Source organism: Phoca vitulina, unplaced genomic scaffold (genome assembly GCF_004348235.1).
Source record: "Phoca vitulina isolate PV1807 unplaced genomic scaffold, GSC_HSeal_1.0 scaffold12, whole genome shotgun sequence".
Lineage (NCBI taxonomy): Eukaryota > Metazoa > Chordata > Mammalia > Carnivora > Phocidae > Phoca > Phoca vitulina.
In genome coordinates this window covers 44,605,850-44,633,827 of record NW_022589715.1, presented here as the reverse complement: position 1 = coordinate 44,633,827, position 27,978 = coordinate 44,605,850, and the positions used below count along the sequence as shown (strand labels likewise).

The 27,978-nt window shown below is 38.4% G+C and overlaps 1 protein-coding gene across 3 annotated transcripts in view; it reads right to left on the bottom strand.

Moving 5' to 3' along the window:
- The window catches only part of FSHR (follicle stimulating hormone receptor), a 164,737-nt gene that overhangs the window by 69,034 nt on the left and 67,725 nt on the right, over window positions 1–27,978 (bottom strand). For all 3 annotated transcript variants that reach the window (XM_032411193.1, XM_032411195.1, XM_032411196.1), the window contains exon 2: window positions 21,495–21,566. In XM_032411193.1, coding sequence (XP_032267084.1) covers window positions 21,495–21,566 — 72 coding nt within the window. The remainder of the gene's footprint in view (window positions 1–21,494; window positions 21,567–27,978) is intronic.

The window sequence follows — 27,978 nt, the reverse complement described above, 5'->3', positions numbered from 1 at the left end:
GCCCATTGGCTACTAATGTAAATGGGGTCTAAGTGTTCATGATTTACGTGAAGATGTTAATACCTATTTATCACTTTTCTAAGATGATGTGAGGATCAACTTAGCAACATGTGTTGAATGGATAAATCAATGGTAGATAGAAAAGTGCTTTGAAAAGTTAACTATATTTTTTAAAGGCAAAGTATAAAACTAAAGCAGTCATAATATTACCTGGCCTTAGATTTGCTATGGTGGTATGAATCACCCAGTTTGTGAATGGACTTAATTACCGCTCTTAGATCCATTATCCCAAACCCATCTTATCATCCCATAGTTTCAAGATACTTACCTTTTCTTTGTTTTAAACTCTCAGCTATTTGCACATGTGAATGACAGGATTTAGCTTCTTCAGTTTTTGGTGTTAAATGCATTTGATGTTTAGATATTGTTTATATGGGATAAGCCCCAGTTTGTCAAGGCAGAAGGTAATCTAAACTAAATCTTCCATTAAGTTGTTGGTTACCTCCCTCTGACCTCTTCCTGTTTTCAAAGGAGAGCCAGGAGAGGGTGATGGACTATTATAAAGAATGGAAGAGTGACGTTGGGAGTTCTGGCTATTAGGGAAATTGGAGAGGAGGCTTCTCTCCTTCAAACACATAGGAATATTGGATAAACATTCACAAAACAGCTAATTTAGAAACAGTGAAAGTGACTCCACCTCCTAACCTGGTCAAATGGTCAATGTACAGGGGCACCAAAGGACCAAGGAAAAGTTCTAATTAGCTTAATGGCTGGGTCTTGGAGCTTCAAAACCCACTTGGGAAGATGAGTCCAAATTGCAGATTTATTTTTGAGAAGAGCTAGAGCTGAATTATCTGCATAAAGTCAAGTTAGGGAAAGTGCATATTAGAGAAATGGGAACTCTAAAATTCCACTTTGTGGCTAAGGAAATCATCAAAGCAGCAGCCCTGGGTAGAAATAGTCACCTGCAAGTATTTAACACCAGGCCAGTGATACGTGATTATGTGAATGAAAATTCATACTATCCACTGTGTACAGTGAGCTCAAGCCAAAAAATTAATAGGAAGATCATAACAAAACTGGAGAAAATGAAAATACTTGACAGCAGCAAATGAGAAACTATGTGTTCAGGTGTTTCTATATCTAGAGCATGGGGCTCCAACTGAGCACACCTCATCCCTTCTAAGATGGGCTGAGAGTAAATGTTATAAATCATACAAAGAACACGCTAGAGAGAATATTTATACCTCAATGACTAAGGATTAAAATAAGACTATAAAAGATTTAAAAAGAAGCATATTTGAAATGTTCAGAGATAAAGGTTTAGAAGTCATGACAGGAGAGTGTGAAAAAGACAGTTTTAAAAAGAACTAATGAAAAGAACATACAGTCAAGGTCATTAAAAGCTCAGTAGATGGATTGAGTAATGGACTAGATATATTGAAAAACAAAGAGAATGAATTGGACAATTCATGAGATGAGGCAGTCACTCATAATGTAGGTCACAGACAAAAAGATGGAAACAGGAATGCCAAGTGAAGAGACATGGAAGATTGTATAAGTTCCAACATAGATCTAATAGGATATCCAGAAGGATGATGAAGAATGAAGAAGGAAGAATGATCAAGAGATTAGAGATGACAATAAAAGGTTTTCTAGAGTTGAGAAAAGACCACCTTAGATTGAGGAAACCACTGAGCCACAAGTATAAAAAAATAATAAAAACCCATACCCAACAGTGAAACTATAGACAAAGAGTAACTTAAAACTTAACAGAGAGATTACCAGAAATTAGACTGACAGCAGACTTAACAGAAGCAACAATACACAATAGAAGATGATAGAGTAAATATAGCTGAGTGGAAATTCTGGTCAACCCAGGCTTATAAATTCACCTAGACTATAAAGAGTTCAGGAGAGGGCAGAGAAGACTGTTTCAAATATATAAAGAGTGAAGAGAGCTTATCATCCTTAAATGTGAAGAACAATTAAACAATTTTCATCAACAAGAAGAAAATGGAACCCAGAAGGAACAGAGTTTAAGAACACAATCCTTGGCAAAAATGATAGTAATACTGAAGAATTCAATTAGAAAGAATGCTAATTGGGAGGTATTTTTAGAAAAGTGCTAGACCAAAATGACATGGAAAATTGCAAGGAGGAGACCAGAGTTAAAGCATTGGAGGTTCTTGTGTTCAGGTAGAGCAACATGATGCTGATTAATTTGGGGGGTTGATAAATGTTTTAAAAATGATAGAGTAACAATAAAATAATATGAATAGAACATATAACTTCCAGAACAGTAGAGAGGGAGACTAAGGAAATTGTGTGGTGACTTTTCATGCACTAACAGGAAAGGTTTTATTATTGCATGTGCACATATGTTTGTACGTGTTGGATGCTGAATGTCTTCTCATAGCTCAGAGTAAATGTTATAAATCATAGCTCATAGCTTACAAATCTATTTTAATTTAACCATATGTGTGTGTGTGTGTGTGTGTGTGTGTGTGTGTGTATTTATATAATAGTTGTAAATGAAAGCAAAGTTTCAACACATGCATGGACCCAGATTGACAAATTTTCTAGGTTATTCTTTTGTAGCAAGTACAATCGTATATATCGCTACAGTCAACAGATTGAGAAACCAGGCTGCAGGTACAGGTGCTTCTAGCGGGAACATTTACATTGTTATTTTCTGGTCATTTTTTGAAGGAGTCCAAAACTGCCTTTTTGTGTGTTGCCAGGCTTATATTCTAAAGACCTGACATCTTTTATATTGGCTTTCCTCCAATGATAGTTAACATCCATTGATAAAGATAGCATATCACAGAGCTCCTTTCAAAGAGGACTCTATCTAAAATGGTTTCCATACTCAGCCTTCATGGAGGCAGGCACAGAGTAGTGTGAAAAAAGTAAATGATACTCTCTCAACTTTCTTCTAAAATGATTAACAAAATTTTACTTTCCTTATTTAAGTGCCTGTTCCATGTTCCCCCACCCCCCCTTCTACATTCTGCAAGGTTTTTTCAAACTAGAGGTGAAATGTTCTTTGTAGGCTCCTACTTTTTCCCAAACTAGTATCTGACTCTTTATACTTACGGTAGTCAGGGATGAGTTCTGGTCTTTTTGAATTAGGGATTCTTGCCCTTGTCTTTAATACTTTAAGAACCATCAATATCTTCTGAAACATTTTGTCAGCATACAGTTATGTAAAAAAAAAAAAAAAGTAGGTTACAAAAGAGCATGTGTAATATAATCTCATTTTAATTTTTTTAAGATTTTATTTATTTGTCAGGGAGAGAGAGAGAGAGAGGCAGGGAGAGGGAGAAGCAGGCTCCCCGATGAGCAGGGAGCCCGATGTGGGGCTTGATCCCAGGACCCTGGGACCGTGACCCGAGCCGAAGGCAGACACTTAACCGACTGAGCCACCCAGCCGTCCCATCTCATTTTAATTTTTAAAAAATGCGTGTCAGCAGAGAAAAAATTGTGGAAGGCTGTCCACCAAAATATTAACAGTGGGTATATCATTGTAGAATTATGTAAAATCATTGTTCTTTTTAACTTTCTGTGTTGTCTAATGGTTTTTTTCCCCAATAGCAAGCCTGCATTACTTTTATAATCATAAAAATTTCTATCTTAATTACTAAAAGCAAAAACTAAACCATTTCCATCCTGGACGGCATTCCTGGTTACACAGCCTGAGTGATTGTATAGGTTGCCAAAAGAAGGCAGACAGTATGTAAGTACACAGAGCCTTTGCAACAATATATGTTGCATTTGAGAAGCTACTTGAGAAACAGTTGTTGCCAACTTTGTTTTTCCTATTCAGTTGCAGTTAGGTTTATTTTAGGAATAAGCCCAGAGAAGTGTTGCAAAGGTGACCATAAAGATACTGTAGTATGGTGAAACCAACATGGAAGTTGAGTACCTCAGACCAGGGCAGTCAGTCTTAGAAGAGGCCCTCCTGATCCTCCTTACCCTGCTGTAATTTTTCTCCCCTGCCATCTCTCAGAATTTATCTTACTCTGTATGTAAGTAATTTGATATTTAAAAAGTTTTAAAGTCCAGTTAGTTAAGATACAGTGTAATATTAGTTTCAGGTATATAATATAGCGATTCAGTAATTCCATATATCACCCAGTGCTCATCATATTAAGTGCACTCCTTAATCCCCTTCACCTAATTATATGATTTTTAAGAAGTTTATTGTCCATTGTCTATCTCCTGTTCCAAGAATCTGAACTCCTCAAAGGCAAGGATCTTTGTCTGTTTGGTCAATATTGTCTTTCCAGTGTCAGCACACTGTAGGTGCTCAGTAAATTAATGCTGACAGAAGGAGTACACACTAAATGGTTACATAAATATGGAGAGAGCAGTGATAACACTGAAGACTGGACAATAGTAGAAACGGGAATGTAAGAGAGGGAATGGCATGGATACCGGGACCTGAGGAGCCTAGCCTGGCTGTCAGGGAGGGTCTTTGGAGGTGAGAAGTAGCAAAATGGGATGGTTGGGCTGGGGAGAGATGCTAAAAGGGATTTGAAAGTAAAAAGTTGCAAATCAAAATAAGGAGTGAGCACACTCAGGGGATGTGCTGAGAGCAATGAAGATTTCCTAACATGGCATTAAGTTAGGGCTCTGTCACTGAGACAGGGAATAGTCTCTCACCCTGATTTACTATAAAGGAAAAGTGGATACTGGTATAAAATTCAGAAGAGGAATGGGCAAAATGGTTTTTTTCATTGTCTGTCTGTGATATTATTACCTGAGTCAAACACTCAGGGTTTAAAGGCTTTGCATTTGGAAGCATTTTCAATTCAAACCACTGACAATGCAAGACAGCTATACTCGTGTAAAAACGGAACACTTAGGGAGATATAGACCTTTTTATTTAGGCTTCTCTGAAACTCTAATTAAATGAAACAGATCTGTGCCTCATGCTTAGCTCTGATTTTTTTCATAAAATGCATTTGAAAGGCACACCATGAATATGTATTTGAGCATTTTGGTGATGCTCATTTGTGATGAGTATGGATAGAAATGAAATTCACTCAGTATAAAATGTTTACATGCTACAGTGAGCACGCCTTTGCTGTTTCTGAAGAGACAGCATGCCTTTTTGCTTAGTCCACCTTCTGAGGGTGACATGTCAGGGAGCTCCTCCTGCCATGCAGAAATCCTGTTACACTGGAAAATGGAAATTGTAATTAGGATGGGCAGAACAGAGATCCCGAATCCTTTCTAGAGATGTGCATGTCTTTTAAAAGAGGTCCAAGCTTCATGAAAAACTATTTCATTCCTCATATTATCTTGGATTGATGGCCCTAGAGGGTTTTATTTTATTTTTTAAATTTCTCAATTATTCTAAAGAAGACCCAAAATGCTGAGAAAGATGTGTTATGGTGAGCGCTGTGAATTGTGTAAGACTGTTGAATCACAGACCTGTACCTCTGAAACAAATAATACATTATATGTTAAAAAAAGAAAAAAGATAGCAGGAAGGGAAAAATGAAGGGGGGAAAATCTGAGGCGGAGACGAACCATGAGAGACTATGGACTCTGAGAAACAAACTGAGGGTTTTAGAGGGAAGGGGGGTGGGGGGATGGGTTAGCCCGGTGATGGGTGTTAAAGAGGGCATATACTGAATGGAGCATTGGGTGTTATATGCAAACAATGAATCATGGAACACTACATCAAAAACTAATGATGTAATGTATGGTGATTAATAAAATATTAAAAAATGAAAAAAAAGAATCTAGAATTGAAAGGGAGTCTGTCTGAGGAATTCTAGACTACGGAATGTATTTTTCCTTGGGATTAACCTTTGCCACCCTTGCTTGAAGGGAAGGGGTAGACTTTCTCAACCTAAAAGGGAGCTTTCTTCCTGTCTAATCATGGGACATTTTTAAGAAGTGAAGAGGAAGAAAATATGCTGGAGAAATGGTGCAATGATAGTGGCCTAAGGCACATTAATCACTTTCCCACCATATCATAGCAATTGATTTTGGAAATATTTCCAGGGACATTAGCAAGGCAAGCATATTTTATATTGTAGACTCTAGAGCTGGTGCTTTTGAAACTTTACCTTCTCAAATTTTGCCCAGTGGCCTGATTCTGGGACATTTAACCTGTGACTTAAAGGTGATCATTTACCTCTGTGTTTAAGAATTATTTACAATGAGAATCAGGCCAGATTAGGGTGTCAATAGGGAGATGAGATTTTTGAATACCAAAGAAGGCATGATAGAACAAGAGCTGAGAACACTGAAACCCAAAATAGGATTATCAGAGCAGTGTGGTAAGTCTCAAAAAGGCTAGGGGCACTTTGACAAAGAGGCAGTCAAAATTTATCAATGCTCTTGATAAAGAGCTGAAAAATTCTTTGCCATCAACATTTTTCCCTCTATATAGGATGGCCACAAAACTCACATATATGTTTGTTACTGTATCTTTTGAAGCCTTTCAAAGGATATAGTTTTGCTTTTAATCATATAGTAGTGAACATTGGAATGGCAATTTCCTTTTTCTTATGGCTTTAAATGTGGCATATTAAACTGTAAAGAACCAAATGGATCTTTAATGTTGGTCATCCCTGGACTCCAGGGAGAGGAGCTGGAACAGGTTAGGACCAAAAACACAGAGATACTGAGGAAGGGGCATATTTAGTTAAATCCTGCCATTTGCATTATTTAAGTAGAGGATTACCAAGAAGCAGAGATCCACTATTGTGTTGTGTCACCCATAGACTCATTGACCAGACATAGCTTGTTTCTTATCCTGACATAGACAACATTTTATGAAAAATGGCAGAATATATCAGATCTTAGAGCATTTAAAAAGGCATGCCAAACCTCATCTTCCTATAATAGAGGAAAACTTGACTTGAGAAAGTGAGCATTTGCTTGACTTTTCCCAGACAAGATCAGGAAAACACTATTGTTCTTTGGGTAGGAGCAGAATATTTTCCTTTCTGACTTCATTCCTGCCCAAGTTCAGGAGAGCATTGAAGAATTTTACTTTGTCCTCTGGAAGGAGAATTACTTGGAGCTAGGAGATAGGATTATACCATATTATCCCATGTGTGGTTTGCCAATTCTACCTCCTTCTGACTGGGATATAGTAGCACTATATATTTATTATTTACTCCATGAATGCAATCTATGAAAATGGAGAAATTGGACAATTAAGGCCCTGAAGTGAATTTTACATATGTCTTAATTTGACTATGTAATTGGGGTGAGATAAGAGGATATGTATAAATCTCCCATTTCCTTTGGTTCTACGTAAGCCCAGCCTTAGGGACATCTACTCTGTGGAGAGCTGACCTCCTTAACAATGGCTCCTCCAAATCAGTGACACTAAGCAGTTTTAAAAATGTAATTTGAGTTTGTCTATTGTACACAGACCCTTACACTATCAGGACATTGATAGACAAGCCCCTGGTATCTTCTGTGCAGGATCATGGATGGGACATCAAAGAAGTCAATTTCCTGGTGAATTCAGGTGAAGTTACCCCAGTGCATGGAGCTTCTTTTCTTCTCCTATTGGAACTTTCAGAGCTCAGTAGGAGCCCATTGTATATAATGTGATCAGAGGACAAGGACTGTGGAAGCCTGCAGACCTCTTTAGGGAGCCCTCAGATCCCCAGTATGACTTTGAATCTGTTTCATTCATATCTGCCATTCAGAACATTTTCCCCTCTCCGCTTTGATTATGGAAATCCTACTGTCTCCATAAAAGCTTCCCTGGCTTTTCTGCTCTACACTGGTCTAACTCCCACCAATTTGAACTGCTTTCAGCACCCAGGGTCTGGACAGCAACATTTAGAGGCAACTTATCTTCTGGTTTGTGTCCTCTGTTTCACATGAATTCCTCTTATTTCTATAACCCTACATCACAAACTTCTTGAGGTTAGAACGAAATCTGATCTTTTCTTTAGGTCCTACTATGGAAGATTGAAAGAAGAATGGATAGATAGATTGATAAAAGGAGCTTAGGAAATCTAGTAAGAATAAAGCTGAGAGTTTGTGATGTGTTCTTTCTGATTCTACAAAGTCATAAGCAGGTGGGGGAGATTCTCATTTCCAGTTGGTGAGGAGCACCTATTCTGTTTATTACTGTTCCCTCCAGGAAGCCTCTTACCCTCCCACCTTCCCTCATTTCTTTTATACACCACACTTAAAATTGGAGGCATAACCTTGTTCAAGAATGTGCAAAACAGGAACATGGTAATGAACTCTTGTTGCTGCTATAAACTTGATGAATGGCTTGTAGAGGAAGGGCATTAAATGGCAATCTCAGTCCAGTGATTAGCTCTGCGGCATTCCTCCCTTGGAACTCATGCAGACCAGCATAGCATTCATTCTAGTCTAGGTTTCCTATGAGCCCCATTGGTTGTACCAGGAATGTTTCTGGGTCTTGGCTGGAGAGGAAAAGGAGAAAAGAAGCCTTCTTTGTTTCCTTCCAGCATTCTCACTGTTTTCTTCCAACTCACTTCCCCCAACCCACCTCACTTCCCCCAACCCACCTTCACTCACAACTCTAGCTGTGTTTCTTCTGGGTGAAAACTTAGGTGCTACCTTGACCTGCTTTTTCCCTCTGACCTTTGCCCAACTGATACTGCCAGGACATAAATGTTTATATTTAGTCCCCTACTTTTTGCCTGTGATGCAAATTTCCTGTCACAAGAAGGAGTGCTCAGGCTCAGTTTGCCTAGGTGAAGCATACAGTGGGTTTGTTCCTGAAATAGTTGTGTGAGAATTGTATTTTTCAGTGTCTAGCTGTGTTTGCAGAGCACCAACAAAGGGGCTTTCAGAAATTGAGATAATACTTTGATAATTGACTAGTTAAACTAAAAAACTGAGTACTATTTTACCTGTTAAATGTGATCTGACAATGACAGAGTAAGAAAACTTTGTCCCATTATCTATCATTTGGTTAAAGCAATGGAGCATGTGTTTATACGTTTTGTTCTGTGCTTTTCTCTAATTGTGTCGTGTGTATTTTATTAACAATTACACTAGAGCAGGTACTGTGGCCCATTTCTCTTGTATCCTCCACCATACAGTGCCTTACACAGAACTAGTATTTTTTATATCTTGTTATTCCATATGGAACATGGGCCAGCAGTATTGGCCTTACCTGGGAGCTGGTTAGCACTGTAGAATCTCTGGTTCTACCCAGACCACTTTAGTCAGACTCTCCATATTAGATCTCCAAGTGATTTGTGCACATTAAGATCTCAGATGCTATGGTGTAGGAGATACTTAGCAGGGGCTCATAAAATGTGCATTGCATTTAGTTAAAGAAAAATCCTCTCTTGCAGAGATGAAATCCTATACCTTAGCTGAAAATTTCTGGTTGAGTCTATATGTTACTAGAATGTTCATTCTAAGGAGAAGCAGAGAGAAGTAGGCAAAAGCAGGAAGAAAACAAGTCTATAAGTGGAGCTGACTTAAAAAAATTTCCATTAAAAATAATGTTTTGATGAGATAGCTTGGGCCAATTTTTAATAACACACCCATTTGGAGCACTGATTCTTTGGCATGGAAAAGGTCAGTTTTGCACTTGGATTTTCACTATTTGGATCAGATATCTGTCCACTTCTAGGGCATCCTTCTTTACTACTGCCCAGTCTTCAGGACTGAGTGGAAAGTATGAGAACACTGAGCAGAAACACCTGCATATGAAGATAGGTATTTGGCAGAAATATAAGGGTTACTTTTTTCTTCTGACTTGGACACTTTTACTATCCTGTACTGAAGTGACCATAAGACTCTTAAGATATAATTTCTCTTTAATAAAGGAGAGGCAGCATTGCAAAAACAAAGTATTATATGGATAAAGTGCAGAGAATGTGAAGTGGGAAGAATCCCAGCTCCATGACTTGATAGCTGTTGAACTTAGGCCAGTCTCCAAACTTCTCTGAACTTCATTTTCTCTCCTCTGAGGTGGGCACAAATATTTGCCCCTGTTGCCACTGAAGAGTTGGTGTGGGAGATTAAGTGAGCTGTATGTATATGAGGTATTTTGAAATTATAAAATAGGTAACAAATGTAAAGATATTCAAACTACTGCTACTACTGCAATTAAAATAAATGAGAACTCTGTGAATTTGTGTATGTCCTCCTCTTTTCCATTAGAAAGATTATCGTTCTCCTGTATCATATATGATCTGGAATACCCTCGTTGTATTCATAGATGTTATAGAACAACAGATTACTGTGCGAGCATTGGAGTCAGAATGCCCAGGTTCAAATTCCAGCTCTACCACTTGTTAGATATGTGAGGCTGGGCAAGTCACATACCCTTCTTGGCTTCAATCTCCTCACTGTAAAACTGGGATGATAATTAAGCTAATGTGTGTAAAGTGACTTATCTCAGTTTATGGCAAAATAATCACTCAACAAGTGACAGCTATTGTTGATCACTATGGGAACTCCTTGAGAGCAGGTACTGTATATCTTCATCTTGATTGCCCAGAACATCTAATAGTGACTGGCACATAAGCTTCATCAAATCACTCCCTCATGTAATTAACACGTATACTGTGGCTCAAGAAGAATTTGTGGAATTGTTGACTGATGGATGGATTATGCTTCTCTGAGTTTGCTTGGTCTTTCTCAGAGTTGCTCTCAAATAGAACAGAATAAACACAACAGTGCACAGACTAGTCAGAAGGAGGTGTCCCTGGCTTGAGGAAGCTCATTAGCTCTACAAGCCTCATCCTCACTGGTGTTCAGGGAGTGATGGAATTCACAATCATTTACTCTGTGAACCCTGATAAATCACTTGATGGATTAGCTGGTGTCATCCATCAGCCTGCACTTGTCTTGAGTACTTGACTGAAGTCTATAAATCTCTTCCCTTTAAAAAGGCCCAAACACTGATCTCTGATTTGGCTTCATTTCCTTGAAGTTAGCATGGAACTTATTTTCTATCCAGGATTTTTTTCTTCTAGAACTTGGTGCTACAAAAAGCCACCATCCTGTTGTTCCCCAAAGCAAATGTCTGCTTTACTAAATGAAAAGTCCTATCTTAAGTGTCTTACTTGGTTGGACTGAGACATTATATGTACATATGAGAGGAAATAGGGAAGACAATATAAAGGAAGGTATAAGAGGGCACACTTGTAACAAATACATGAAGATTGGCACCTCAATTTTTAACATTCACTGAAGGGAAAAAAAAAAAAAAACCAGCTTGGGTTCTCCTTCTGGTCAGTCAGTGAGTGAGGGAGCCCATCCTCAGTAGATGGAGTCCTGAAAGCATTGATGTCAGTTCGATTACAGGAAGCTCATCCTTCCTTCAAATTTCAGTTCATGTACACATGGGTCCTTGCAGTCCAAATAAGTAAACCAATCTAGATATGATTTTTTCATGTACTAAAGCAAATCTCCCTAAGCACATGTACCACGTTCACCATTAGCAATTTAGTCCTCTGAAATAGGTATTAGCCACTTCATGTCTTTTTAAAAAAGGCAAATTGTGCTGGAAGTTCCAATTCATTAACTCCTTAAATTTCAACGGCACTACTTTTTTCAGATGCCCTTATCTTTACTGGGAAAGAAGAATAAAGAAAAAGGATTAAAAATAAAAAGATTGAGACCCTATTTGGGGAAAATGTTCTCAAAGGCTGGGAAAGAATTCAAGAGCTAGAGTCTTTCAGTTGTGCCCAGCCCTGTGCTTGGTGCTTTGAAAGAATATGAGAAGAAAGAAAGTCATTGTGTAGTTGAGCGGAGATACCATGAATGGGAAGCAGAGCAAATGGTCTCTCTTTATTATTCATACCTTGCATTTGTATGCACTTTTAACTTTTCAAAGCACGCTCACATCCAAGTGCAAATTACATGTTTATGAAACACTTGGCATCAACAATTGCTATCTCTATGCCCAGACTCTCTCAGAATCTCAGACCCGCTGGGGTGGTTAACTTCTACTTTATTCATTTAGGCTCCTCTGGCATTTATCCCTCTTATGCTTTTCCTCTCTGCCTCTGCCTGTTTAACTTCTGGAATGGTCTGAACTATAAAAACACATCTCTAATCATTTGATTTCCATGTAGGCTGGCCAGGGTGGAGCCGAGCACCACAGGAAAAGTTTATGAAGTGTAGGATTCAGGTAGTTTATTTGTTGGGGGGTAGGCAGGCAAGTGGGTCCATATCCTATTTGAGTCTTTTACTGTTTAAAGCATCTTAAGTCATAAACAGTCCAGATGGATGTGGTTGTGATGGGCATGGGCTAAATGAGGAAATAAAAATAAGTAGTTTGTGCATCGATTGGAGCTTGCATTTAGATTGCATCTTTTTATTTTAATACCATTCTATTAGAAAAAAAAAAAAAAAAACCTAGCAGGAGTCACCAGGGCAGAGCCACGAGGCTATTTTTAACTTGAGTATTATGCTGCCTTAATTGTATCTTCTCTGAGTAGACACAAACATTGAGTTACTGGCAGAGAGATAAAAAAAAAGCTCTGTTCATTTTCTGGTTTATCTGTGAGCACTGACAAACATAACACATTTGAAAGTCCCTCCTACAACTCCCTCCCACAACTTGCCTTGTCAAGAAAGGTCAGAAGGGCAAACATGGCTGAAGCAGAAGTCTTAAAAGATAGAGAAGATGATATTGCTTGGCTGTTGATTAGAAAATTGAAGAAAATTGTATTTGACGGCAAGCCAGAAAAGCCTTGTTTTAGTAACCTCCATCAAGTCTTGCTACCTGGAAGTCTTAGCTGCTGCATGAAAGGTGCCAAGCAGAGGTCACCAGGACCATGAATGCCTTGGAGTGCAAGTGGGTGGAGGATCTTAGAGGTGGAATATGTAAATGACAGCATATCTGTGCTTTCCCAAGCAAGTGAGCATCTATAATACACATCTTTATTACTATAAGCTTGCTAGTTTACAATGCGTACTATGGACTAAATGTTTGTGTCTTTCTCTCTGTATCCCCAACTCAAATTTATATGTTGAAGTCTTAATCCCCAGTGTGGTGGTATTTGGAAGTGGGGACTCTGGGAAGTAATTGCATGAAGTCATGGGAGTGGAGCTCTTATGATGGGGTTGGTGCCCATATAATGGGATAAAGAGACCAGCACTCTCTCTTGGCCATGTGTGGATACAGGGAGAAGGCAGTTGTCTAAAAGCCAAGAAGTGGGTTCTCACTAGAACTGCCCGTATTGGCACTCTGATCTTGGATTTCTAGCCTCCAGAACTGTGAGATATAAATGTTATTTAAGCCATCCAGTCATAATTTTATTATAGCAGCCCAAACAGACGAAGACAGTGGGGTTTTCACCCATATTCTTCCAGTAATCCCTTCTAGCAAGGAAACCCTATACTATCTTTATGAATAAAGCGTAAGGGACTGAGATGTGGAGAGTTAAAATGAATACCATGTTGAGGGAATCCATAAAATCACCACATCTCAGGAACTTTGTTTCCCCTATTATATTTCCCCTCTCCTGTCCCCCCAACACATAAAGAAATCAAAGCAAAACCAAAACAGGCAAAAACCTAAGCATATCAATATGATGTAAATAAGTTATTCTCTTTTTGAGCTGGACAGCCATTAGATGTTATAGAGTTTATTTTAAGGACCCACCTAGAAACTGTTGAAATAAAGAGACTTAATGGGATTACTAAAACCACATCAACCCAAAATGTGACAAGAAAACAGCTTCTTGTATTTCTTGGTTGAAGCAATAAATATAACAAAAATACTTATTTTCAGAATATTTGTGGAGAACAGGAAATGAGATAAGGACTTTCACCTTCTAGACACTAACTCATGTTTGACCTGGGTCAATAATGACAACTTAATTGGCTTAATCTTACATTTCCCAACTGCTGACTAAGTTAATTTGCAACTTAACAGGCAGCTCAGTTTGTAAACCCTTGGACTTAAGCCAGTCTCAGAAAGAGCTCTACCCAGAAATGGGTTGGCACACAGGAAGTTGAAGGCAAAATATGCTGCAAGAAGAGGTTTGTCCCCTTCTATGATTGTCCCTTTAGAAAATGACTCTGGGTTCTGGTTTACGGAAGTTCCAAGTGCTTAGGTATACAAATTCTCTCTTCTAATCATAAATGACATCAAAGGAAGCTTTCACAGCCGTAATGTTTCCCTTGGTCACTCTTTCAATTTTAGTTGAATAATTCTGGAAAATGGTAGATGCCACCAAAAAGGAAGCCTTGTATAGCAGAAAGGACCAGACTATCTTGGGTTCAAATCCTAGCTTTACCACTGAAGGACCTTCTGATGCTGTTTAGTTGCTTAACCTTGCTGAATGTTAGTATCCCTGTCTGTAAAGTGCAGATTAACAGAGATGCAAGATTTAAAACGGGCCCCAACAGGTACTAAATAATTGTTTTTTTAAAAGTCAACTTTATTGAAGTATAATTTTGACAAATAATAATATGCGCTCATTTTAACTGTTCAAGTTTTTATAAATGGATATATTTTGTAACAGCACCACAATCAAGATACAGAACTTCTCTACCAGCCTAAAAAGTTCCTCGTTCCCCTTCCCAAACAATCTCTACTATCACTCTTGGCCCTGAGCAACTACTGATCTGATTTCTGGCACCACAGTAGATTTTCTTTTTTAGAGTTTCATATAAATAGAATCATATGGTATATATACTTTTGGGTCTGGCTTTCTTTTTTTTACTTGTTATAATGCTTTTGAGATTCATCCATGTTGTTGTATTAGCAGTTGATTGCTTTTTATTTTGGAGTAGTATTCTGTCACATGGGTAAAACACAGTTTGTTTACCCCCTGACCTGGTGATGAGTCTGGGGTTGTTCTCAGTTTTGAGCTATTATGAATAAATCTGTTATGAACATTCTCCAGCAAGTCTTTGGGTGGACATATGTTTTCATTTCTCTTGGGGAAATACATTAAAGAAACTGTCAAACTCTTTTCTGAACAGGTTGTACCATCTTGCATTCTTACCAGATAAGTATGAGCGTTCCATTTGCTCCAGAGCCCGACCAATACCTAGGGTTGTCTAGACTAATAGCTCTACAAACAGAGACAAAAATCCTTAATGAAAGTCTGTGTGTGAGTGATACTTAACAAATACAATCAAATCATTCACTTGGTTGTTCAAAATAACCCATTTAATTCCCGTGATTAACTATGACACCCAAACTTGTCCCTATAACCTCTAAGGTACTCTATGACCTCACCCCAGCTGCTTCTTTGATCTTATCTCTACCATCCTCCTTTGTTCTCCCGCCACACCATGTAGACATACTAAATACGTTTGTTTATGTTCTTTACAAACTGGATTCAGACTTAAATATCATCCACCTTAGGGCCTTCAACAGTGGATGTACATTAGAATCAGCAAGGGAGCATTAAAAAATGATCACTGCCTGGCCCCACCCTAGACAAATGAAAAAAATCCCTGGAAATGATAGGCCTGTGGATTATTTTAAGAGCCCCCCGGGGGGTTCTAAAGTGCAATCTGAGATGAGAACCACTGAATTTCATTATCTTTTCATGACCAGCAGTTCATAGCCCCTTTTCCCATTCAGGCTCTAACTGCTCCAACACTGGCCTCCAGTTGTTAACCAGGAGTCTGGCACATCATCAGCCTACATACCTCTTGCTTTATTTCACTAAGTGGGACTCAAGGCTTATTTGCCTATTAAATCAGAAACACAGAAATTTGGGGTAGGAATGGACTTACATTATCTAACAAGGAGGTGCTCAGGGAGGCAAAGCAGATTGGAGCCCAAATTTCTAGCATTATAGTCTTGGTTATCTGATCTGTTTCCTTTTTATGTGTGTTTGAGTGAGCCCAAAGAACTGAGACATTGAAGGATCCTCAACGTTTTTAGTGTGCTTGCACCAGTTCTCATTTAATAAATTTCTTCTTCTAGAAGTCCCTCTGTTAAGTTAACTTTTCTTTCCCCAGTGATCTGGGGGTGGAGGCTGAAGTGTTAGACTAGTGTTCTCATTTTTATATGTAAATAAATCACTTGATTATATTTTTTGTCCTTATGTTATCATGAATATTTCAAATGAATTTTATATGGTTCATATTTATGGCTTGGGAGCTATTTCACATTTTGGCTCATTGCCGTCTCATCTGCATATACCATATCTCAGCTGATGTTGATTGGTCTCATTTACATATTCATCATGCTCCTATTTTCAAAGATATTTTGTTATAAACTGGCTTTTCTTCCCCCTCCAGTGTTATAATAGCACGTAGATGTGTTTTTAAATTGCACTCATTTCCATACATAATTTTTCTGGTTACCATAAATCACCACCTTGTCACCTACTCCCCCCACCCCATTCAGTGTAATCTTCACACTTTATACCAAGCTGACATATGGCTCTGAAGTAATTAAAGACAATGTAAACAGTTTACAGTGCACTTTGCAAAGCCACTTCACATTGCAGAGAGTTTAATTGTTCCTTTTCCCCTAGCCATTCCCAAAGCAGTGAAGAGTAGGGAGGTTTGAGATAGTGATGCTGAGTAAAGCTATGTTGTGAACAGTGATCGTTTCATTTCTAAGGAAGAAGCAACTGCCTCTCCTTTTCCCAGAAAGACTCCTTTCCTTTGTGACTTCTTATAGAAACAGAGGGGCTGGGTTAATAAAAGAAGGATCATCGGGCATGGGTTGGGCAGAGTTACTGGATTCTTTAAATCATTCTAACAGGAGGAAGGGGGAAGAATCAGGTTGAGAACCGGACTAATTTTCTTTTTCAACATTAGCTGTTGGACCAGCCACCAGCCCCTAGTCTCTACCTTTTTTTCCATCAGTGGCCTCAGGGTTTGTTAGTGGCTCTCCCTCCCACGCTCCAAGCCCATGTGTTTGGGGTGGGTGTTTTCCACTCTGAGTATGGAACCCATTACCCAGGCCACAGCCACTTTGTTGCCTTCCCTTAGTTGTAGCGATTGGTCCAGGAATGGCTGTGTGATCTAATTGAGTCATACTAAATCTTAAGACTTTTATGAGATGGAGGGAAAAAAAAAAAAGTCAAATCTTTCCTTCTGAATGGAACCCAGGAGATGAGCAATCAGAACGGCTGCTGGCGTCTTGTCACCAGGTTGGGGTGAAGGGCTGAAGCTAACATAGTGTAAGGGAGACCTGAGAGAGGGAGAGAGGCCAAATTCTAAGGACATGGAACCTGAATAGAGCTGTTTCTAAAGCCATTTGTCCTCTCTGACCATCAAGTTAAATGAGCCATTAAATTTCCTGCCTTTCCTTAAGCCTATCTGAGGTTTATTTTCTTTAGCCTCTCACAACAGAAAGTGTCCTAACAAATACAGTGTTTGTATCACTTACTTTTATCTTGTGCATTTTTGTCCTGGATTACATTTTGAACTATACTATGTAAGTACCTAGATCATAGTAGATTCTCAGCCAGTGTTCATATGCTTATCACCTCCTACATTATTTATCACTATCTTCATATTATTTAGTATTTTTATTTCTGGATATCTTCTTTTCCCAACTAATTATATTTGTTGACTCATTTTTATTCATGCATTTATCAGTTATTTATTGTGCAAGGCACCAAGGATTCAATCCTGACAAAAGCAAACATGTCCTTGGACAGTCCAGTAGGGGAATTAGAAATTAAATTATCACATAAATAAGTGTCATATATTGCTAAAATGAAAGTCAGCACAGAGATACTAGTGATAGGAGAGTGTATGTAGTAGGGGGTTTTGCCCTAGTTGGAGAGGTCAGGGAGGGCTTTTCTAGGCTAATGACAGTGGCATGGGAATCTGAAGGATGGGTAGGAGCCAACTAAATTAAAAGTGCAGAGTGGAAAAGATGTTCTAGTCGGGAGGAACAGCATGCACCAAACAAGGCTCATGGTGGGCAGATAACACAGTACATTTTGTGAATTGATAAAGGGCTAATAGGGCAAAGGCGAGACTGTGAGAGGATATCATTTCTTTGTTTATGTTGAGAGCAGTGGTAAGGCATGGCATGTATGTGTATATGGCAAGACAGATGTGGAAGGTGACATGATTAGATCGGAATTTAGAAAATATCACTCTGGTTGCCATGTAGTAAATGGCAGAGCATGCTGGTTGATAGGGCAGCACAAGTCGAAAACTGTTGCAGTTAGCTAGGGAAAGATTACGGTGGCTGGAGAAGGAGGTAAGTGGACAGATTAGAGGTATAGCAAGGAGATAAAAACAGTAGGACTGGGTGTTGTACTTTAATAAAAAGTGACACTTGATCTTGCCCTTAAAGAACAATTAAGGGACCTGGAAAAACTGCAAATTCTGAATACAGTCTGATAAATGTGCTATTGATAGTATGGACACAAGATTATGGTTTGGAAACACTGAGAGTTCTGGAAAGGCTATATAGAGGAGTAAACATTTAATCTGGACCCTGGAGGACTAGCAGGATTTCTTTTCCAATTTCAAGTGAAGTTTTAGGCAGAGGGACAGCATCTACATAAGACCAGTGTAAAAGTATATTTTGTTAATTAATTGGCTAATTAATTACTTCACCTGTAACTTTTTTTTTTGATTCCTCTTTGTGCCAGGCATTGTCCAAAGAACTGGCCATCTCATTCTAAATAAATATGATGTCTGATAATGATAATGCTTGAGAAATGGCAATTTCTCCTGCCTGGTGAGAATGTGGGGGTATGCAGTGCATATGGTGGAAATATAAAGGGCTTTGATTTTTGTGCCAGGCACTTAAGACTGAAGGTTATGGCAGTGAGAGTCCCTCCAGTTTCTTCTGCAAGAGAGTTTGAGCAGTGTGGGGCTGGCAGCAGGGAGCTAGGGAGATTGGGGCTGGCATGACAGCCTCATGTAACAGGCTATCTAAGTGTTGATGAGACTTTGAGCCTAATAGCAGCGGGAGTGAAAGAAGGGCTGGATTCCAGAGATATTTTTGAGAAAGAGTAAATAGGACTGGAAAGGGACCCGGGTTTAAGGGATAAAAAGTCAAGGGAGATTTTGAATTTTCCTGCTTAGGAGTCTCGGCAGGTGGTAATGCTATTCCCTGGGCAATATGGCAAGGTGAGAAATTTAAGGATAAAGACAATGAGCTAATCTGGATATATTAAATTTGAGGTACTTGTAGTTTAATTAGGTATAGATGTTTAGGAGTCTTTCCATTTCAAAACAAGAATTATAACCTCAAAAGAAAGATTTCTAAGAAAGATGGAAGGAACCATCTATGGAGTAGTCTGGGAGCCTAGCAGAGTGGGCAGGAGGATGTGGTATCATTGAAGTGAAAAGAGGCAGAAGTGTTAGGAAGAATGGCAGCAATAGTCAATGAGATCAAAAGCTGCATGTGAGTTAAGTACTAAGAACACAAAGTAGAAGTCATGAGATCTGGCAGTTCCATCATTATTGGGGCCTTTTATAGAGTAATTATGTGGTGTTAGGGAATTTGTGGTCCAGTAGCAAGAGGGCTGGCTGAGGAGTGTGTGAAAGGAGAGGACAAGGGGCAGTGGATGCACCTGTTCTTTCACAAGAGTGGGAATGGCAAGAAAGAGGAGAGGGAAATCTTGGCCACATGCGCAGAAAGAATCAAAGGGATTTTATGGTCCATGGAGACAGAGATATTGAAGAGAAAGCCAATACTTAATAAGTTCAGGAAACTGGCTAAAAACTGGGTGAAGAACAGAAATACAGGGGATAGATCAGGAAAGGAGATAAGAAAGGAGATGAGAACTCATCTCTGACCAAGAGTAGAAGGTGAGACAACGGATGAAGGGGAGCATAGAGACTGAAGAGTACAGTCTGTTCAGAGTTCAATTCGGTGCCAGGCCTTCTACTACGCAATGTTTTTGAAGCCCTAGGACACACAAAGCATTCAAAAGAAATGAGATCACTTTAATTTTATTTTAGGCATCTTGCTGTGTCAGTATAGGCTGATTAATAAAGACATGCAGTAGAAATGGGCAAGCTGTGTTTGAGGAAGTTGAGGCGTTTTTGAGCCAGCTGCCCTGTCTCTGGGATTACGGCTATATCAGCTCAGCTTAAGGATTTATAATACTATTGGAAGGTCCTGTCTGATGCTGAACACCCAATGAGGGGTCAGTCATACCTGCTGGATTGAATTTGATTAAGGTGGATTATTTGTGGTGTCTCATATTCCTGCCTTTAGAACAATTTCTATGCAATTATAGGGCTGCTTGGGGACAAGGCATATCGGGTAGTCTAGTTATTTAGTTCATGTCAATTCCACGCAGGGCAATGGCTAACCCGTCCAGGAATACACCTTGAGCAGAAAGCTCTCCAACTCTATCCCTTCCTTGTTTCCCTTGGTGAGCTCTGCTCCAAAGACTGCCCCATCTCCCAATTCCTGTAAGTGTTGAATGTCCTCAAGAGGGTAAACCCTGGAAGACTGCAGATTTTAAACTGGGCTCTCATCCAACTGGGGATCCTTACACCTAGGAATTCGAGATCACATAAGCTATCTCCTTCTTTTAAAACTTCTTCCTTAACCCACTGATGGGGAAACCAAGGCCCCCAGAGATACAGTGATTTAATCAGGGTCACACAGTAAGTTTATATTAAAGCTAGCTCTCCAATCTAGGATTCTGAGCACCCTCCTCTAAGCAGGTGATGTAATTGCTGAGACACATTGCCATTCTCTCTGCTTTATGTTTCCCTCATTAATGGATTTCTTTCTTGCTTCCTCAGACTTCAGCAAGTGTTCTTAAACAGGGGTGAAAGAACCAAGAGGAAAAATGGAATGGCTTTTAAAAAGAGACCTGCATGTAGCCTGGGGGATTGCTTTCTTCTTACAATGAAAAAAATCATTCCCTTCTGTGTAATCCATCTATCTGTTGCTATATTTATTGGTGTTTAAATTCTGGCAGCCACTGTGGTGAAGAACAGATTTTCCCGGCCCTTAAGACCTGGGAGATGGGATCAAGAGCCTTCAAAGAAAAAGTGGGTTATTTTAAACATGGAGGAATTTATTCTGCTTTTTACTACTGTGCCTCATTTTGAGAAAAGCCTGTTTGGGGAGACCCCTACATTAAACTAGTTCAGTAAGGAGTGAATGTTTGCATTAGCAGAGGGGTCTTCTCTTTTCAAAGGAAATCTCCTTCAGTGCTGTAAACTTCTCTAATGATTTTAAATGTTGATATATCAATTAACACTTGCCAGCATGGCGTGGGAAAGAGAAGTCTCTAGAATCTCAAACACAAATGTTAGGCCCTGCTGTTAATGAAAAATTAATCAGAAATAATAAACAATATCCCTGAAAAAGAATGGGTATCAGCAGAGAAAATTGGCTTTGGTTTATAAAAATTCGGCTCACAGGTACTTTGGAGCAACACCTTAGAGAAGAAAAAGTGAGGATAGCTTAGATTGACTTTATGCTCATCTCCACAGCCACACTCTGAAAGAGTCCCCATTATTAGGAAAGAAAATGGGAGGAGGTTCAGAAGGTTCTCTGGCTTCTAAGCACAGAGCATCACACTGGATGTGATGTGAGGCCCACCCTGGTTGAGGCACCCACAGCATTGTCAGGTACATACATTTTCTCCAGGTCCTCAAATCCAGAAAATGCTCCTTTAGGGATGACTCGAAGCTTGGTGAGGACAAACCTCCTGAAAAGAGAGTGGACATAAGATATCACAACCTCTCACTGATACATAATTGAGTGCCTAACCTGTACTGGCAGTCAACAGCCAACATGTACTAAGTGTAGCCATTTAGTAGTGGTAGCAATTGCTTTTACATTATCTCTCTTCATCCTTACCACAAAGTGGTGATCCTCATTTTACATAAGAGGAAACAGGTTTAGTGAAGTTTACAGATTTGCCCAGGGTCACTCAGGTGATGGGTGAGGGGTGACAGAGTTGGAATATGAACCCTCTCATCAGTACTCCATGTTGTGTCCTGTAGCCTTCTGGGAGGTCCCTTCTCTTTCTCTACACCAACCCCCAAAACCTCTTCCCTTATTGTCATTCTTAGCTGACCTTGCTTCCTATTTCAAGGAGAAAATGAGCCCAGTAGAAGAGAACTTGCTCATGCTCTCACATGGCTTTCAGCCATTAAGCCATCTGCACCCTGCCTCCCTCTTGTTACCAAGGGTGACCAGGACTCTGGACCTGGCTGAGAACAGCTCCTCCAATCCACATCAGACCTCTCCTCCTCTCTTCTAATAGAGGTAACGACTATAGCAATTTTCCCCTTTCTTGTGTACATTTTATTCACCTATTTTTGCTTCTCTAACTGGATCCTGCCCATCAGTTTACAAACATACCATAATTTATTTCATCAAAAAAACTCTACTCTTAATCTCAGTCACCTTCAGTTTTTGCCATTTTCTTCTGCTCGAAATATTTGTCTAATCCTACCCCAAAGTTTCTTCCAATGGCTCCTTATCTCAGTCAGGAAAAACCCACATTGTATACAATGATGTACAGGACCCTCCAGGATCTTCCTGCTCTCCCTTTCCATGGACCCTCTACCCTCCATTTTGACAGTTTTCCCCTTTGCTTATCTTGTTCTTATTGCAGTACTCTCTTGCTAGTTCTTGGACATGCCAGATTCCTTCTTGCCTGTGTTTCTGCATTTGCAGTTCTCTCTGCCTTGAGCACTCCTCTCAGATAGCCTCATGGCTTCCTCCTCCAGCCTGCTGTTTGCTCAAATGTCACTTGCTTAGTGATGCTTTTTCTAACCATCCTATTTAAAACGACAATCTCCTCTACTTAGCCTCTGGCCCCCTTTCCTGCTCAGATTTTTCTTCACAGCACTTCTGACATGTTATATATTATATTTATTCATCTATTTATGTATTCATGTATTTATTTATCTCTAACCTATAACTAGAATACAAACTCTGTGAGGACAGGAATTTTTGTATAGTTTGTCTGCTACGGTATACCAGATGCCCTGGAACATTGACTGGTATGTAACAAGTATTCAAAAATTTTTTCTTAAATGGATGTTAATCAGTCTGAGAGTTCTAAGCTTGAGGAATTACAAGTGACCCTTTTGGAATCTCTACAACAGGAATACTATTCCTTCCTTTGGCTTTCTCTTGCTTTGTAACTGATACATATGTACTCCTCCCCCCACAGCCCCTCCCCCCCCAACCTTAAATCTTTCCTTCCACAAGGTGGTGTGTCAGCAGGAATTAAATAATGAAACACTGAGGATTTGGATAGTTGAGTAAACCTTAATTGCTTCAGTTTCCTACTACTTACTGGTGTGAGTTAAAGTCCTGTTACAGATAAAGTTATTCAGGCAAACAGTTCTTTAACTTTGTTTGCCTTTGGCTGTCATGTGGGCCAGCTCTATGGGGAAGAAGCATGAGAGAGAATCTTAAGTACTGTTTTTGCTCTGGAGGAGTTTATATATGTGGGAAGGTAAAGCAAGAAACCTTGGAATCACCAGAAAACAGTTGATGTAAAAACTATAAATGTTATGCAAATATTGAAGTGAGAAAGATCCCAAAGTACATAAATATATAAAAGGAAGGTGGGAAGAAGTGGGTGAATTTGAGCCTGGGTCTTAAAACCATCAGGTCATACTAAAAGCATCGTCTATATGAAACCATTTAAATAAAAAGGGATCTAAATTAGGATTGCGAGCAATCTATCTGGAAGAGTGTCAACTTCCAGAACTCCCATCTGAAAAGAATCAAGGTTAAGGTACTCATTTAATCTTAGTTAACATAGAAAAGTTCCTTTTGTTCCTATTTATCACAAGACAGAAGAATGATGAAAACAAACTAGAAAAAGCAAATAATAAGTCAACTAGATAGTGTTTTTTGATTCAACCCTAGTAGCAGACACATTATCTAAAATTTCCAACACCTATACCTGTACTGTTTCAAACTTATTAACATAATTAAATCTTTTTTTTGAAGATTAAAAGTCTTGACTTCCATTTCCTGAAATGTTATAAACTAGATAACCTGAAGGTATTTCCACTAAAAATCACCCAGAAGTCTTCTATAAATCATAACAAATACAGTTTTAATTGCATAGCTGAGCTTATAAGAAAGTATGAGAAGTCCCCAGGGGCCCAAAGTAAAGCCACTGAATACCAGATGGAACCCTGAATGGTGAATGCAAACAGAAATTGAAGAGGGTAAACTGAAGCTAAAGTATTCAGGGTGGAAGTCAGTTTCTGGACTTGGTAACCAAGCACTTTGTGTTTTGATGCTATGGTGTTGGGTGAGTTGAGATATAGAAGATGAAATGCGAAGATTTATTTCTGTGTGCTATCTCATGCATTCTAGGAAAAAAAAGGTGCAGAAAATGGAAGACAGGCAATTTTTAATGAAATGATGTCTGGAAATTTTCCATAACTTATAAAAGACCTCAATCCTCAGATTTAGAAATCTCAAGTCCTAGGAAGGGAAACAAAAATAAATAAACAAACAAAAATAAATGCCAGATACCTGTGAATTAAAACTGTGGAACCAAAAAAGAAACTATTTTAAGATATATTATCTTCAAAGAAAAATAATTAGAAAACTTTGTAAAAAATCTTCAAAATTATTAGAGAAAATAACCGCCAGTTTAGAATCCTATATCCAGAAATAAGCATTCAAATGTGAGGGTTAAATAAAGACCCTTTTAGACAAATTTAATTAGCCATTAGTGAAATTTTAGCAAAGGAATTCCTTCAGAGAAATAAAATTTAATCTAGTAGGAAGGCACAAAGAACATAAGAATAGTGAACAGGAAAATTAGTGTGCCTTATTGAATAGGTGGATTTTCATAATGTTTGGAAAATTTACCTATTCAATAAAGAACACTGGAAAAAAACTAGGTCACAAAGTAAATTGGTGTAGAATAAATAATTTTGTTTAACATACTGCATGTAAATTACTTAAAAATCAGTTATGAGAGATAATAATTAACAGCCCCCACCCCCATAACACATGTACAAACATCTAGAAAGTCAAAACTAAATCAAACCAAAACAAAAAACCCACTCTTTTAAGTCACACATGGGTCAAAGAAGAAACTACATCATAATTAGGAGTTGTTTGGAATTGAACTGTAGTGAAATACAACATGAAACTGATGGCAGTTAAACCACCACATACAGAGAAATTTATAGCTTTAATTATTAATAGCTTTAAATTATTATACCCAAAAAGGAAACAAAGAAGATGGAAAATTCACAAGCTACATTTCCAACACAGGAAACTAGTGAAGGAACAACAGAATAGTGGAAACAGAACTATAAAGTCAATATTTACTCCATTTCTGGCCAGAACTTTATGTACAAACTTAATAAGAAAATTGGGGAAATGAGGGACTGTTGATAGAGATATTTTGAGAAGATAAACGCTCAGCTAGACATTACAACTTGATGTATAGATACAGTTTAAGTTTATTTATTTATTTATTTATTTTTTTAAAGATTTTATTTATTTATTTGAGAGAGAGAGAATGAGAGAGAGAGCATGAGAGGGGGGAGGGTCAGAGGGAGAAGCAGACTCCCCGCCGAGCAGGGAGCCCGATGCGGGACTCGATCCAGGGACTCCAGGATCATGACCTGAGCCGAAGGCAGTCGCCCAACCAACTGAGCCACCCAGGCGCCCGATACAGTTTAAGTTTAATCTATGCTAACTTGTTTCACTTATTATAAGGTCAAGTTTCTTCATCAGTTTATTGTTAACATGGGTAAGGAGCTTTCTTAGAATATTGAAAGGTTTATTAGAATAGTTTCAAGAATTTTGACTTAACTTTAACACTAAAAATGACTGTTTTTGAAAAGTATATTTATCTGAATGTTTCTTGAAGGAGACCATTTATCACTTATAGTTGCAAAGTCTACTTACATGTTTATTTTAACCAGCAACTTTCTGATAATTGATTCATTTTGATTTTACTGAACTAGCTCTAATTAACTAATAAAGTTGTGTTCAGATTTCCTTTAAATCAGGAATATTGGTTAAGGCATTATTTTTGGTGAATTTTCATTTTAGAAATAAAAAAATAAATGAGAATCTAACAGATTAAAACACATTTCAAAGTTTAACACTGCCTTGAGAGAAGAAACCTAAAGAGAATAGAGGAAAAATAATAAAAATAAGAGTAGAAATTAAAGATTATAATAGAGAAGATCAGTAAAATAAAAAGCTATTTTTAAAGATCAATAGAATAAAAAATCTGTTCACTTCAACCAAGGAAAAAAAAAACAAAAAAAATGAGTCATGAAAAATGGTGCTTAAGTAAAGATGTTAGTTTTTGTTTTGGATGTATTGTTGACACAATGTTGCATTAGTTTCAGGTGTACAACATAGTGATTCAACAACTCTCTATGTTTTGCTACACACACCACAAATGTAGTTTCCATCTGTCACCATAAAACACTATTACAGTACCACTGACTATCTTCTCTATGCTGTGCCTTTCCTCCCCATGGCTTAAGCATTCCATAACTGGAAGCCTGTATCTCCTATTCTCCTTTACTCAATTTTTCCCATCCCCCACTCCCTTCCCCTCTGGCAACCATCAGTTTGTTCTCTGTATTTATGGGTCTGTTTGTACTTTTTTGTTTGTTTATTTGTTTTGTTTTTTAGATTCCACATATAAGTGAAATTATATGGTATTTGTCTTTCTCTGACTTTAGTGTAATACTCTCTAGGTCCATCCATGTTGTCACAGATGGCAAAAGTCATATCATTTTTTATGGCTGAGTAATACTCCATTGTGTCTGTGCATGTGTGTGATGTGTATATGTGAATTCATGCATACACACACATATATACACACACATACCTCCATACTATTTTCCACAGTGGCTGTACCACTTTACATTCTCACCAACAGTGCACAAGGGTTCCTTTTCCTCCACATCCTCCCCAACACTTGTTACTGCTTGTCTTTTTGATTCTAGCCGTTCGGACAGGTGTGAGGTGGTATATCATTATGGTTCTGATTTGCATTTCCCTGATGCTTAGTGATGCTGAGCATCTTTTTATGTGTTTGCTGATCATCTATATGTCTTTGGAAAAGAGTCTATTCACATCCTATGCCCATTTTTTAATTTGATTATTTGGTTTTTGGTATTGAGTTATATAAGTTTTTAAATATATTTTGGATATTAACTCCTTATTGGATATATCATTTGCCAATATCTCCCACTTACTAGGTTGCCTTTTCATTTTGTTGATGGTTTCTTTCAGATAAGCAGGCTTTAAATTAGCCCTAGGAACCATTTTAAAACATTAAATTTGTAAAATCAGACAATATGGATAATTTTCCTAGAGATAAACACTTACCAAAATTGATTAATGAAGATATAGAAAAACTGAATAGACCTAAAACTGTTAATAAATTGGGTTGGTAGTTTAAAAACCTATCCACCCAAAAATAAGGTCAGCATCATATGATTTTAGAAGTAAATTATGCCCTTTTAGAATAATAGAAAATCTCAATCTTATACAAACTATTCCAGAAACTAGCAAAGAGGGAATGCTCTCCAACCCATTTTATGTGGCTAATATAACATCAGTAATAATACCAGACAGGGACAATAAAAGAGTGGAAAGATTAGGCCAATCTCACTTATTAATGTAAATGGAAAAAGCTGAAATAATATAGTGACAATATGTACTCAAGAGAGGCTAAACAATATATTGTTGCCAGTTTGAGTTTGTCCTAGAATTCAAGGGTTGCTAAATATTAGAAAACTCTCTTAAGATTTCCACACTGAGAAGTTAAAAGAGGCATAGAAAATATTTAATAAAAGTTTACTCGGGGGCACCTGGGTGGCTCAGTCATTAAGCGGCTGCCTTCGGCTCAGGTCATGATCCCAGACTCCTGGGATGAGGTCCGCATCGAACTCCCTGCTGGGCTGGAAGCCTGCTTCTCCCTCTCCCACTCCCCCTGCTTGTGTTCCCTCTCTCGCTGTGTCTCTCTCTCTCTGTCAAATCAATCAATCAATAAATCAATCTTTAAAAAAAAAAAGTTTACTCAGGTAAAAACTTTTTGACAAACAAGGAAAGGGAGGAATATTCCCAGTCTGTAAGGGGTAAAAATCTAT